This window comes from Entelurus aequoreus, linkage group LG26 (assembly GCF_033978785.1).
Source record: "Entelurus aequoreus isolate RoL-2023_Sb linkage group LG26, RoL_Eaeq_v1.1, whole genome shotgun sequence".
In the NCBI taxonomy this organism is placed as follows: Eukaryota; Metazoa; Chordata; class Actinopteri; order Syngnathiformes; family Syngnathidae; genus Entelurus; species Entelurus aequoreus.
The window spans coordinates 7,283,247-7,297,772 of NC_084756.1; the positions used below are offsets into that span (position 1 = coordinate 7,283,247).

The 14,526-nt window shown below is 34.8% G+C and overlaps 1 protein-coding gene across 3 annotated transcripts in view; it reads right to left on the reverse strand.

Moving 5' to 3' along the window:
* Positions 1–3,229: 3,229 nt before the first annotated feature.
* The window catches only part of kif17 (kinesin family member 17), a 49,994-nt gene continuing 38,697 nt past the window's right edge, over positions 3,230–14,526 (reverse strand). For 2 of the 3 annotated variants that reach the window (XM_062037962.1, XM_062037961.1), the window contains exons 16-17: positions 5,109–5,229; positions 3,230–4,023 (exon numbers count right to left, since the gene is read on the reverse strand). In XM_062037962.1, the coding sequence (XP_061893946.1) occupies positions 3,887–4,023; positions 5,109–5,229 (258 nt within the window). In that variant the 3' untranslated portion in view covers positions 3,230–3,886. The remainder of the gene's footprint in view (positions 4,024–5,108; positions 5,230–14,526) is intronic. The other variant, XM_062037963.1, reaches the window with a different exon arrangement.

Below are 14,526 nucleotides of genomic sequence, written 5' to 3' on the forward strand. Positions count from 1 at the left end.
TATTGCATTAAAAACTAAATTTTGACCCACTTCTATGGTGGAAGAAGAATGAGCCCTTATATCCTCTTACTGCCAAGTAGCCAGGCACTACCTCGCCATACCTGCTACCTCCGTGCCCAGTGAAAGGGTATTTTCCACAGCTGGAGACATTGTAACTGCAAGCAGGTCTGCTCTTTCTGCATATAAGGTGGATAAACTTATTTTTCTGGCAAAAAAAACATGAAGATTGAGTGAAAGTCACCAGGGTTAAAGGCTGGGGGGAAAAAAAAGTTAATCTGAAGCTGAGTTGACTGTGTAATGTTGCACTTTTTATATGTAGAAGACAAGTTTTGTCATTTTATTTAATCTGAGCAACAACTTGAAGCAGTTTAATGTTGCACTTTATGTGTAGAAATGTTGCACTTTATATGGTAAATGGGTTATACTTGTATAGCGCTTTTCTACCTTTTGTTTTTAAGGAACTCAAAGCGCTTTGACACTGTGTGAATGGGTGAATGTTCACCCATTCACACACACATTTACACACTGATGGCGGGAGCTGCTATATGTAGAAAGGTTTTGTTAAGAAACCAATTCTGAGCCTTATCTTATTTAGTTTTTATTTTATATATGTTGACCACATTAACCCTGGCAGTCGACCATGTGTGTATATGTATGTTATTGTTATCCTTAGCATTCATGACTGCCTGCTGTTGCACTGATCAGCCTAGTGGTGGCTTACATCCATCACACACACAGCTATTTCTATTTTTGGGTAGAATTATTATAGTGTTCCTAATGTTAAAAGGATAAAGCCATTGTTTACAAATTTGGTAAATAACCAGAAAATGTATATTTTGTTGTTTTCTTGCTGTACCGAAAATAAACCGAACCGTGACCTCTAACCGCGGTACGTATTGAACCAAGATTTGTGTGTACCGTTACACCCTTAGGTGTACGTCATCTCTTGCCGACGATGTCACACTTACAGTATGTACGTGGCCAAAAAATGCTGTCATCACTAGATTTAACCAAGACAAGTACATCGTCCGGCATAAAAACGCGAGTACTCACCTGGTGCAGCATTTAATCCAGCACGGGTGGGCCTCCGTCCGGCCACGTGTGGTGGAAGCCAATTCCAGATGGAATGTCACCCAATGTATGTGGGCGAAGCGCCTCTGGATCACCAGCCTGGGACCAGGCATCCGGGGGGCTTCAATGAGGCGTGAGTGTGAGCCGGGCAGACTATTGATGGACAGCACATACCCTTCTTACTTCTTCTCTTTTCCTTCTATCGCCCCACCCCCAACGCCTAGCCCTAACCTTAACCAACCTTTCTACTTTTTCTTTGGCTTAACCCTAACCCTTTAACCCTAACTTCTAACCTCTAACACAGTTCCAATTCCTTTGAACCTAATGGCAAAGCTGGTCTCCAGATGAAGGAAAATAAAAAAAACATTTAATTCAGCAAAAACTGTGGTGGGAGGCCTCCTGCAACCAAACTCAAGGACAATACAGTAAAATAACTGAGGGTACTTTACCTCTAAGACCTCTATCCTACGATGCTCTTGTTTACCTACGGGTGAGCGCTTCCACAAATAAAACACCTTTGTGTCCTAGAGTTGATCACACAATAGACGTGGCCAAGTGTCCTCCAGTCATCCCAAAAGGTCAAAATCTTCTACACATGTCAAAGTCAGACAGAGCTGTCTCAGAGATAGGAAAGTTTAAGATGGATACCCCACCTGTTGCTCCGAAACTAAAAGTAATTATTTCCAATGTCTCCGGGAGAAATAAAGCAGCCCCAGCCACAAACTCATCGTATAGTCTCAAGAATGCAACAGATCCCAAAATTGCTCAAGTGGCTTTAGGGCCTAGGAACAACAGTGCTAGCTTCCACAATTACTCACTTTCTCATCCCAGCCAACATAAATTAGGGGAAACTAATCAAAAGCGCGAAAGTCAACCCCAAAAATGATCCTGAAGTGCTACTCAAGACAGTCCTAGAGTCGGAGAAACAGTCTTCTAAAAGCCTCAAACTCTTTTGCATATTCAGTGATGATGGTTTCTGGGATGGGAGCAAACAGAAAAGAGGCTCTCGAGAAGCTGGGATTGCTCAAAGACGAACACATGTGAGCAGCAAAGGTCTTACGGAGTTGAAGAGCACCATCAGCTCAAAAGCGAGTTAGAGCATTAAGGCACTACTTGGCACTGTGATCACGCAGAAAGAAAAGTTAAAGGAGCAGCTCTTTCCTTAGTAGGAGCAACAATAACTTCAGTTTGTCCAAAATCCTCCTGTTCTGTTGCTATTCAAAGACAAATATGTGTATCCCCAAATTAGTCAGTTTTGGTCTGTCTTTGATGTCTTAAGGTATATTTAGTTTACACACATGATTGATGCAGGAAAGTACAGTATATAATATCCATGCTTCCAAGTATACAAGACTTACTATTTACTACTTCTACTAAATGTTCAAAGGACTGCTTGAGAAATTCAGGGTTCACGTGTGTGCCTAACCTGGACTGTGGCAGATGTACAGTTCGTGATGCATGTCATTTTACTAAGGCCAAAGGAAAGTTAAGGACTCTTGTTAAAACGTTTTCCAAAAAGCTTGGCTTCATCATCTTACATCCTCCAGACTGAAAATTAAAGGCTATGTTTACCTTTTTTCACATATCCATCCATTTTCTACAGCTTGTCCCTTTCGGGGTCGCGGGGGGTGCTGGAGCCTCTCTCGGCGGGGTACACCCTGGACAAGTCGCCACCTCATCGCAGGGCCAACACAGATAGACAGACAACATTCACACTCACATTCGCACACTAGGGCCAATTTAGTGTTGCCAATCAACCTATACCCAGGTGCATGTCTTTGGAGGTGGGAGGAAGCCGGAGTACCCGGAGGGAACCCACGCAGTCACGAGGAGAACCTGCAAACTCCACACAGAAAGATCCCGAGCCCGGGATTGAACTCAATACCTTTGTATTGTGAGGCACACATGTGCCTCACTAACCCCTTTTCCACCGTGCTGCCTTTTTTTCACTCATGTATAAGAAAAATGTAAATACATACATTGCTATAATGTTCTGAGTGTTGAATATGAAACATCTATCTGGGAACCAGGTCGTTTTGATGTTTCTGTGCAAGGCTTGGAAGGAGTCAATGAGGATCGTTGGCCCGTACTACTCATCTTACTTGTGGGCCAGCTGCTCTTCCATTATCAGATGAGCTTGAGCCCGACATCCGTATTAACTAAGCAGTCTGTCCTTTCTCTGCTTTCTACGCCATCAATGTACCTCAGACCACCTTAACATGACTCGGTTTATCAACACAAAGATAATGAGTATCAGCAACATCGTCAATATACTGAAAGATTTATTAACACTGACTGTACATGTATTATGAAAAATAATTTTCAGCATTCTAACTGATAATGTTGATTGGTGTAAAGATGGTTACAGTTAGTTTTTACGCTAAAACTAAGTTTTACAGTTTTTAAGTAAAGATTTTATAGTAGCGCATCTCAATTAATTAGAATATTGTGCACAATGTGAAATTGGGACTTTAATTAAGACAAAGAGACCTAGTCGAGGCTCAAAGGGTTTTTGCAGCGCATTTTTTTTAATTTGTTCACAATATTAAACAGTTTGACACATTTCTAAAATTTGATGAGGTACTGAATTTGTTGTTTTAGATATTTAGATAATTAAGGGACATTCTTGAAATATTTCTGTCCATAGTGAATTTGAAGAGTAGGAGTTCCACTTTTTGAACTGAACTACTGAGATGAATTAGCTTTCAAAAAGATTCCACTTTATTGAGATGCACTACTAAATGACAGAGTAGTAATAACATGACGTAACACACTGATGGTCCAAAGTTGAAATCAATTCTGTCGCTGGCTTCCGTTATTGATGATATTTGTTTTTTTTACGCCTGGTCTTACCAGTGGATGCGGGGACAGTCAGGGACTCCAGGCGGAAGGGGCGGGGCATGGCAGACTCCATGCTTGTGTTCGCGTTGAGGAAGGAGGGGGAGTATGTGGCTGTGGGGAGGAGGCATTGTGATTGATGACTTACATTTATGAAGGCTGGATTATGCTCCAGCATCATGGTGCCGGTGGGATCGATGCCGGCTTGCAAAGAGTTGTGGTTGCTCACTTTTCTGGTTCCTTGTTTTGATGTGGATTTGTGTAGTTGTTCCAGCGTACACACACCAAGCAGGGTGGTACAATTTTGTATTCACATTTATTTTACAGCCTCATTTTTAGTCTGTTTTTTAATTACAATGTTTATTTGGAATGTCAAAAGAATAGATTTTCAGATTAATCGCGATTCTTATTTGTAACGATTCATACCGATTAAAAAAAAATCAAAAATTGTTTTTCTGTGAATCAACCGCTTTGGTACAATCCTAATATCATTATTAATACAAATGTGGTCAAATGGACAACATGGAAATACAGAGGTATTACTAAACCTCATTATATTATTCATGTAAACTCATTTAAACCGTTGAATGAATTAGTAGATAAATATAATATACCAAAAAAAAATTTATTTTATTTTATCTCTTTAAAACATGCTGTAAATAAATGCATATCCTCTGAAAGTATGTCTTTTAATAGCCATGAACTGGAAGATTCACTTTTTAATCAAGATACAATTAAGAAATGTATTAAAAGATTTTATGGAATAATAAATGAACATCATACTAGAAATGCAAATGATGCATGTGTTCAGAAATGGATGATCGACTTAAACATTCTAGATGAAAGAGACATATCATGGAATTATATTTGGAAAAATGCCAATAAACCCTTTAGAAGCATTAAAAATAAGCTGAGTCAATTTAAGATCTTGAATAGATAGTATTTTACCCAAATTACAAAAGGGGATTAATCTGATTTAAAAAGTAATCATTTGACAGCCCTAAAAAATAACTGTAATGAAGAGGTTGTTTTTTTTAACGGCTCTTTGAAAGTTAAGGCTCCTCAGGGGCCATAAATCTCATCTCCATTGCTCAAACTTACCAAACACCGCCCTCTAGCTGTTCACGACAGAATTGCACACCACGTTGGCAACCCAGAAGAGCTATAATCCAGGCTTTAAAGTTTGAAGACAATCTTACCGTGTCCCTTGGTTGTTTGGCCCCCAAGAAGCTGGCTGGCCCTCTTTGACCTAAAGTAGGTGTTGGCGATGTTCTCACTGTCACTGCGATCCAGCATCTGCTTGTACCTGTCATCGTCCACCTACTCAGATCAGACGCATGTCAAACCTCCCTAAACTAGTCCCAACCGTTAGTAAAAATGTTCATTTGGGCCTTTACAGTTTTTAAATGATTCTAAAGTAAATTTTCTGACTGTGATGTCATCCAGAATTCCAACGCCCCACCTCGTCAAAACATCCCCAAACCAAAGCACAAACAAAGCATTTGTGCTTTGTTTGTGCTGCAAAATGTGTTTGTCTAACAATTATATGTTTTAATTTATTATTATTTATTATAGTTTTTAATTAAATAACGTTTTATGGTTTGTTATTAATGTGTTATTAATCATATATGTCAAAATCTACCCAAACTTCTCCCAAAGGTTTGTGCTGCAAATATTTTTTGTCTATTAAAGTCTTTAATTAAATCGTTTTTATGGTTTGTTATTAGCGTGTTATTAATCATAACTATGTCAAAATCTCCCCAAACTTGTCACAATCGTTTGTACTGCAACATTTTTTTTTTCTACCATAGTTTTTAATTAAATAATGTTTTATGGTTTGTTATTAACCTATTATTAATTATAACAATGTCAAAATGTCCCCAAACTTGTCACAATCGTTTGTGCTGCAACATTTTTTGTCTATTATAGTTTTTAATTAAATAACGTTTTTATGGTTTGTTATTAACGTGTTATTAATCATAACTACAACCCAACTATGTCAAAATGTCCCCACACTTGTCCCAATCGTTTGTGCTGCAACATTTTATTGTCTATTATAGTTTTTAATGTTTATGGTTTGTTATTAATCATAACTATGTCAAACCCCCCCCCCCCCCCCCCCCAAACTTGTCACAATCGTTTGTACTGCAACTTTATTTTGTCTATTATAGTTTTTATTTAAATAACATTTATGGTTTGTTATTAATGTGTTATTAATCATAACTATGTCAAAAATCTACCCAAACTTGTCACAATCGTTTGTGCTGCAACATTTTTTTTTGTCTATTATAGTTTTTCATAAATAAAGTTTTATGGTTTGTTATTAACATCCATCCATCCATCCATTTTCTACCGCTTATTCCCTTCGGGGTCGTGGGGGGCGCTGGAGCCTATCTCAGCTATGTTATTATTAATCATAACTATGTCAAAAAGTCCCAAAACTTGTCACAATTGTTTGTGCTGCAACATTTTTTTGTCCAACTATTATAGTTTTTAATTAAATGACATTTAGGGTTTGTCATTAACGTGTTATTAATCATAACTATGTCAAAATGTCCACAAACTTGTCAATTGTTTGTGCTGCAAAATTCTTTGGTCTAACTATTATAGTTTTTAATTAAATAACGATTTATGGTTTGTTATTAACATGTTAACTATGCCAAATCTCCCTAAACTTGTCACAATCGTTTGTGCTGCAACATTTTTTTGTCTAACTATTATAGTTTTTAATTAGATAACATTTATGGTTTGTTATTAACGTGTTATTAATCATAACTATACCCTAACTATGTCAAAATCTCCCTAAGCATGCCCCAATCGTTTGTGCTGCAAAACTTTTTTGTCTATTATAGTTTAAATTAAATAAACTATAATAACAATATTAACGTGTTATTAATCATAACGATGTCAAAATTTCCCCAAACGTGTCAATCGTTTGTGCTGCAACATTCTTTTGTCTATTATAGTTTTTAATTAAATAATGTTTTATGTTTTGTTATTAGCGTGTTACTAATCATAACTATGTCACAATCTCCCTAAACTTGTCAATCGTTTGTGCTGCAATTTCTTTATCGAACTATCATAGTTTTTAATTAAATAACGATTTATGGTTTGTTATTAACGTGCTATTAATCATAACTATGTCAAAATCCACCCAAACTTATCCCAAACGTTTGTGCTGCAAATCTTTTTTGTCTATCAAAGTTTTTAATTAAATAACGTTTTATGGTATGTTATTAGCGTGTTATTAATCATAACTATTTCAAAATCTCCCCAAACTTGTCGCAATCGTTTGTGCTGCAACATTTTTTTTTCTATTATAGTTTTTAATTAAATAATGTTTTATGGTTTGTTATCAACGTATTATTAATTATAAGCAGTGTTGGGACTAACGCGTTACTTTGTAACGCGTTACTGTAACGCCGTTAGTTTCGGCGGTAACTAGTAATCTAACGTGTTATTTTTTTATATTCAGTAACTCAGTTACCGTTACTACATGATGCGTTACTGCGTTATTTTACGTTATTTTTTTTGTAGTATCGGCTAGAAACAGATGCGCTGCGGTGTCATTCTTCTAAATCTTCCTCTGTCACAAGCCGGAGAGAAAAAAAGAGCCGTGTGTGTGTGTGTCTGGGTGTGGGTATGGGAAGGGGAGGCACACACGTGATCCGCGGTTTGATATATAAAACAAAACAAAAAGGTTGTTCGCATGCACGTTCAGTCCACACACAGCGTGGTCATGGCGTGCGGAGTAACGGAAGAGCTTGAACGCCCCGCGCCATTTAATCGGTGTGTTTATAGGTGCAGACTCTGTTGTGCAAGACGAGGCTTTTAAACACATGCTGAACGTGCTTGAGCCACGTTACGACATCCCGTCGCGCACCCACCTCAGCGATAAGATTGTGCCAGATCTTTATGAGCAGGAGAAGAAAAAAGTTGTGGATGATGAACTATCCCGAGCATCATCTGTTGCGCTCATGACAGACTGGTGCACGTCCAGGGAAACTATGTGACGATAAGCGCTCACTTCATCACAGCAGACTGGGAGATGAGAAGACACGCCCCCTCTACGAGAGTCACTTTGCGCAGGTGCTGACACAAGCAGTGGAGGAATGGAAGATAAAGATATCCCAGTTACAAATTATAATGCCAAAAATCAAATAAATGCAGTGAATGAGGCAGGACTGGGACCACAGGTAGGTGCTTTGCACATGTAGTGAATTTGGCATCACATCTCAGTCAAAAGAATGGATCAGGAAGGAGGTTTCCTAGCACAACAGCTGCTCATGTACTTAAGACAAAGCAAGAAATGCTAAAGCTGCCTACTCATAAAGCTCATACATGATGTCCTAATGAGGTGGAACTCCACTTATATGTTGGAGCAGCAGGCAGCTATATACTCTGCATTGACCCACAAGACCCTGAAGACAAATGTCAAAGACATCATCAACCTGTCTGATGATGATGTGAGAGTGGCAGAGGAGGTCCTCCAGGTGCTTAAACCCCTCAAAAGTGTTACATCTCTACTGAGCACTGAAACTTCACCATCTGTGTCAATGATCCTGCCACTGAAAACAAGGATTCTACAATCCATGACTCCAAGTGTGGAAGACAGCAGCATCACTCCAGATGTCAGGCTTTATTTCACTATCTATGTTTCAAGGAAGATGATGTGCCTTCTTATGTTGCACTTTAAGTTGTTTTTTTTATTAATGGTCATTGGTCCAAGTTTAAAGAAAGGAGAAATGCCTTTTTATGTTGCGCTGTTTTTCATTAATTATGTTAAAATAAAAATGCATGTCAAGTTGATCAACAGATTGTATTATTCTCCAGTGCAATAACAGTACTGAAATGAAGGCTAAAAGGGCATTAATGGGAGCTTTAATAAAAAAGTAAAAGAAGTAACTAAATAGTTACTTTTCACAGTAACGCATTACTTTTTGATGTAAGTAACTGAGTTAGTAACTGAGTTACTTTTGAAATTAAGTAACTAGTAATTGTAACTAGTTACTGGTTTTCAGTAACTAACCCAACACTGATTATAACTATGTCAAAATGTCCCCAAACTTGTCACAATCGTTTGTGCTGCAACATTTTTTTGTCTATTATAGTTTTTAATTAAATAACGTTTTATGGTTTGTTATTAACTTGTTATTACGCATAACTGGAACCCAACTATGTCAAAATCTCCCCAAACTTGCCACAATTGTTTGTACTGCAACTTTGTTTAGTCTATTATAGTTTTTATTTAAATATCATGGTTTGTTTTTAACGTGTTATTAATCATAACTATGTCAAAATCTACCCAAACTTGTCACAGTCGTTCGTGCTGCAACATTTTTTTGTCTATTAGTTTTTATTAAATAACGTTTTTTTTTATGGTTTGTTATTAACGTGTTATCATTAAGCATAACTATGTCAAAATGTCCCAAACCTTGTCACTATCGTTTGTGCTGCAACATTTTTTTGTCTAACTATTATAGTTTTTAATTAAATGACATTTAGGGTTTGTTATTAACGTGCTATTAATGATAACTATGTCAAAATGTCCCCAAACTTGTCAATCGTTTGTGCTGCAACATGTTTTTGTCCAACTATTATAGTTTTTGATTAAATGACATTTATGGTTTGTTAAACATGTTATTAATCATAACTCTGTCAAAATGTACCCAAACTGTCACAATCGTTTGTGCTGCAACATGTTTTTGTCCAACTATTATAGTTTTTGATTAAATGACATTTATGGTTTGTTAAACATGTTATTAATCATAACTCTGTCAAAATGTACCCAAACTGTCACAATCGTTTGTGCTGCAACACTTTTTGGTCTATTATAGTTTTTAATTAAATAACGATTTATGGTTTGTTATTAACGTGCTATTAATCATAACTAGACCCTAACCATGTCAAAATGTCCCCAAACTTGTCAATCGTTTGTGCTGCAACATTTTTTTGTCTAACTATTATAGTTTTTATTAAATAACATTTATGGTTTGTTATTAACATGTTATTAATTATAACTATACCCTAACGATGTCAAAATCTCACTAAGCATGCCCCAATCATTTGTGCTGCAAAACTTTTTTGTCTATTATAGCTTAAATTAAATAAACTATAATAACAATATTGTGTTATTAATCATAACTACTGTGTGTCAACATTTCCCCAAACTTGTCACAATCGTTTGTGCTACAACATTCATTTTTGTCTATTATAGTTTTTAATTAAATAACGTTTTATGGTTTGTTATTAATGTGTTACTAATCATAACTATGTCACAATCTCCCTAAACTTGTCAATCGTTTGTGCTGCAATTTCTTTATCTAACTATTATAGTTTTTAATTAAATAACGATTTTTATGGTTTGTTATTAACGTGTTATTCATCATAACTATGTCAAAATCTCCCTAAACTTGTCCCAACCATTTGTGCTGCAACATTTTTTTGTCTAAATATTATAGTTCTTATCTTAATAACGATTTATGGTTTGTTATTAACGTGTTATTAATCATAACTATGTCAAAATGTCTCCAGACATGTCACAATCGTTTGTGCTGCAACATTGTTTTGTCTATTATAGTTTTTAATTTAAAAAAAGTTTTATGGTTTGTTATTAACGTGTTATTAATCATAACTAGACCTTAACAACCGTATTTTTCGGAGTATAAGTCGCTCCGGAGTATAAGTCGCACCGGCCGAAAATGCATAATAAAGAAGGAAAAAAACATAAGTCGCACTGGAGTATAAGTCGCATTTTTTGGGGAAATGTATTTGATAAAACCCAACACCAAGAATAGACATTTGAAAGGCAATTTAAAATAAATAAAGAATAGTGAACAACAGGCTGAATAAGTGTACGTTAAATGAGGCATAAATAACCAACTGAGAACGTGCCTGGTATGTTAACGTAACATATTATGGTAAGAGTCATTCAAATAACTATAACATATAGAACATGCTATACGTTTACCAAACAATCAGTCACTCCTAATTGCTAAATCCCATGAAATCTTATACGTCTAGTCTCTTACGTGAATGAGCTAAATAATATTATTTGATATTTTTTGGTAATGTGTTAATAATTTCACACATAAGTCGCTCCTGAGTATAAGTCGCACTCCCAGCCAAACTATGAAAAAAACTGCGACTTATAGTCAGAAAAATACAGTATGTCAAAATCTCCCCAAACTTGTCACAATCTTTTGTGCTGCAACATTTTTTGTCTACTATAGTTTGTAATTAAATAACGTTCTATGGTTTGTTATTAACGGATTATTAATCATAACTATGTCAAAATCTCCCCAAACTTGTCAATCGTTTGTGCTGCAACATTTTTTTGTCTATTATAGTTTTTATCTTATTAACAATTTATGGTTTGTTATTAACTTGTTATTAATGTTATTATGTCAAAATGTCCCCAAACTTGTCACAATCGTTTGTGCTGCAAAAATTGTTTGTCAATTATATTTTTTTATTAAATAACGTTTTATGGTTTGTTATTAACGTGTTACTAATCATACCTAGAGCCCAACTATGTCAAAATGTCCCCACACTTGTCCCAATCATTTGTGCTGCAAAAATGTTTTGTCTATTATAGTTTTTATCAAATAACGTTTTATGGTTTACTATTAATGTATTATTAACTATGTCAAAATGTCCCCAAACTTGTCACAATCGTTTGTGCTGCAACATTTTTTTGTCCAACTACCTAATCAAATTACATTTATGGTTTATTATTAACATGTTATTAATCATTACTATGTCAAAATGTCCCCAAACTTGTCACAATCGTTTGTGCTGCAACATTTTTGGTCTATTATAATTTTTAATGTATTAACGTTTATGGTTTGTTATTAGCGTGTTATTAACCATAACTAGACCCCCAACTCTGTCAAAATCTACCCAAACTTGTCACAATCGTTTGTGCTGCAACATTTTTTGGTTTATTATAGTTTTTAATTAAATAATGATTTTATGGTTTGTTATTAACGAATTATTAATCATAACTAGACCCTAAATATGTCAAAATGTCCCCAAACTTGTCAATCGTTTGTGCTGCAACATTTGTTTGTCCAACTATTATAGTTTTTAATTAGATAACAATTTATGGTTTGTTATTAACGTGTTATTAATCATAACTATGCCAAATCTCCCTAAACTTGTCAAAATCGTTTGTGCTGCAACATTAAATTGTATAGCTGTTATAGTTTTTAATTAAATAACATTTATGGTTTGTTATTAACGCGTTATTAATCGTAACTAGACCCTAACTATGTCAAAATCCCCCCAAACGTGCCCCAATCGTTTGTGCTGCAACATTTTTTTGTCTATTAGAGTTTGTAATTAAATAGCATTTTATGATTTGTTATTAACGTGTTATTAATCATAACTAGAACCCAACTTTGTCAAAATCTCCCCAAACTTGTCAATCATTTGTGCTGCAACATTTTTGGTCCATTATAGTTTTTAATGTATTAACGTTTTATGGTTTGTAATTATCATGTTATTAATCATAACTAGACCCGTCCCAACTATGTCAAAATCTCCCCAAACTTGTCCCAATTGTTTGTGCTGCGACATTTTTTTGTCTATTATAGTTTTTAAATAAATAACTTTTTATGGTTTGCTATTAACGTGTTATTAATCATAACTATGTCGAAATCTCCGCAAACTTGTCACAATCGTTTGTGCTGCAACATTTTTTTGTCTATTATAGTTTTTATTTAGATAACATTTATGGTTTGTTAAAACGTGTTATTAATCATAACTAGACACCCCCCCAACTATGTCGAAATCTTTCCAAACTTGTCCCAATCGTTTGTGCTGCAACATTTTCTGTCTATTATTTTTTAATTAAATAACGATTTATGGTTTGGTATTAACATGTTTTAACTTATAACTAGAGGCCAACTATGTCAAAATGTCCCCAAACTTGTCCCAATCGTTTGTGCTGCAATATATTTGTCTATTATAGTTTTTGATTAAATCACATTCTATGGTTTGTTATTAACATGTTATTAATCATAACTATGTCAAAATGTCGCCAAACTTGTAACAATCGTTTGTGCTGCAACATTTTTTTGTCCAACTATTATAGTTTTTAATTAAATGACATTTATGGTTTGTTATTAACGTGTTATTAATCATAACTATGTCAAAATGTCCCCAAACTTGTCAATCGTTTGTGCTGCAACATTTTTTTGTCTATTATAGTTTTTATTTAGATAACATTTATGGTTTGTTAAAACGTGTTATTAATCATAACTAGACACCCCCCCAACTATGTCGAAATCTTTCCAAACTTGTCCCAATCGTTTGTGCTGCAACATTTTTTGTCTATTATTTTTTAATTAAATAACGATTTATGGTTTGGTATTAACATGTTTTAACTTATAACTAGAGGCCAACTATGTCAAAATGTCCCCAAACTTGTCCCAATCGTTTGTGCTGCAATATATTTGTCTATTATAGTTTTTGATTAAATCACATTCTATGGTTTGTTATTAACATGTTATTAATCATAATCATAATCATAACTAGACACCCCCCCCCCCCCCAACTATGTCAAAATCTCCCCAAATTTGTCCTAATCGTTTGTGCCATTAAAGTTTTTAAGTTACAGTAATAATGTTTAATGTTGTTAATGTGTAATTTAAGTGTTAGCAATTATAACTAACACATTACAATTCAATTATTGTTCATAACCATACCCCCCACATGTCAAAATCGGCCCAAACCACTCCCATTCGTCTCTGCTGCAAATATTATTGTTCTAACTATTATAGTTTTTAAAGTATTATTGTTTTAAGTAGCTGGTTATAAATCATACTTTTTTAACTTGAAAACTCTAATAGTTAGACCAAAACATTCTGCAGTACAAACGATTAAGACAAGTTTGGGGAGATTTTGACATGGTTGGAGGGTTGGTTATGAATATTAACACTTAAAAACCATAAAAAACGTTTATCACTTAGAACAACCTAAAAGCACAAACAATTTTGCAGCACAAACTAGCAGAAATGATTGGGACAAGTTTGGAGAGATTTTTTCATAGTTAAAGGTTAATTATGATTAATAACATGTTAATTACACTTTAATAACAAAACCATAAAACGTTAGTAACTTAAGAACTAATAGACAAAAAAAAAGTTTGCAGCACAAACGATGGGTATTGATTTGGAGAGATTTTGTTATAGTTAGTGGGCCAATTATGATTATTAACACGTTAATTCCACGTTAATAACAAAAGCATAAAACGTTAGTGACTTAAAACCTGTAATAGACCAAAAAAAACTTTGCAGCACAAACGAAGCACAAACGATTGAGATTGATTTGGAGAGATTTTGTCTTTGTTAGGGGTCAATTATGATTAATAACACGTTAATTACACAAACCATAAAATGTTAATACATTAAAAACTACAATAGACAAAAAAATGTTGCAGCACAAACGATTGTGACAGGTTTAGTGAAATTTTGACATAGTTGGGTTCTAGTTATGATTGCTAACACGTTAATAACAAACCATGAAATGTTATTTAATTAAAACCTAATAGACAAAAGAAAGCTTGTAGCACAAACAAAGCACAAACGATTGGGATTGATTTGGAGAGATTTT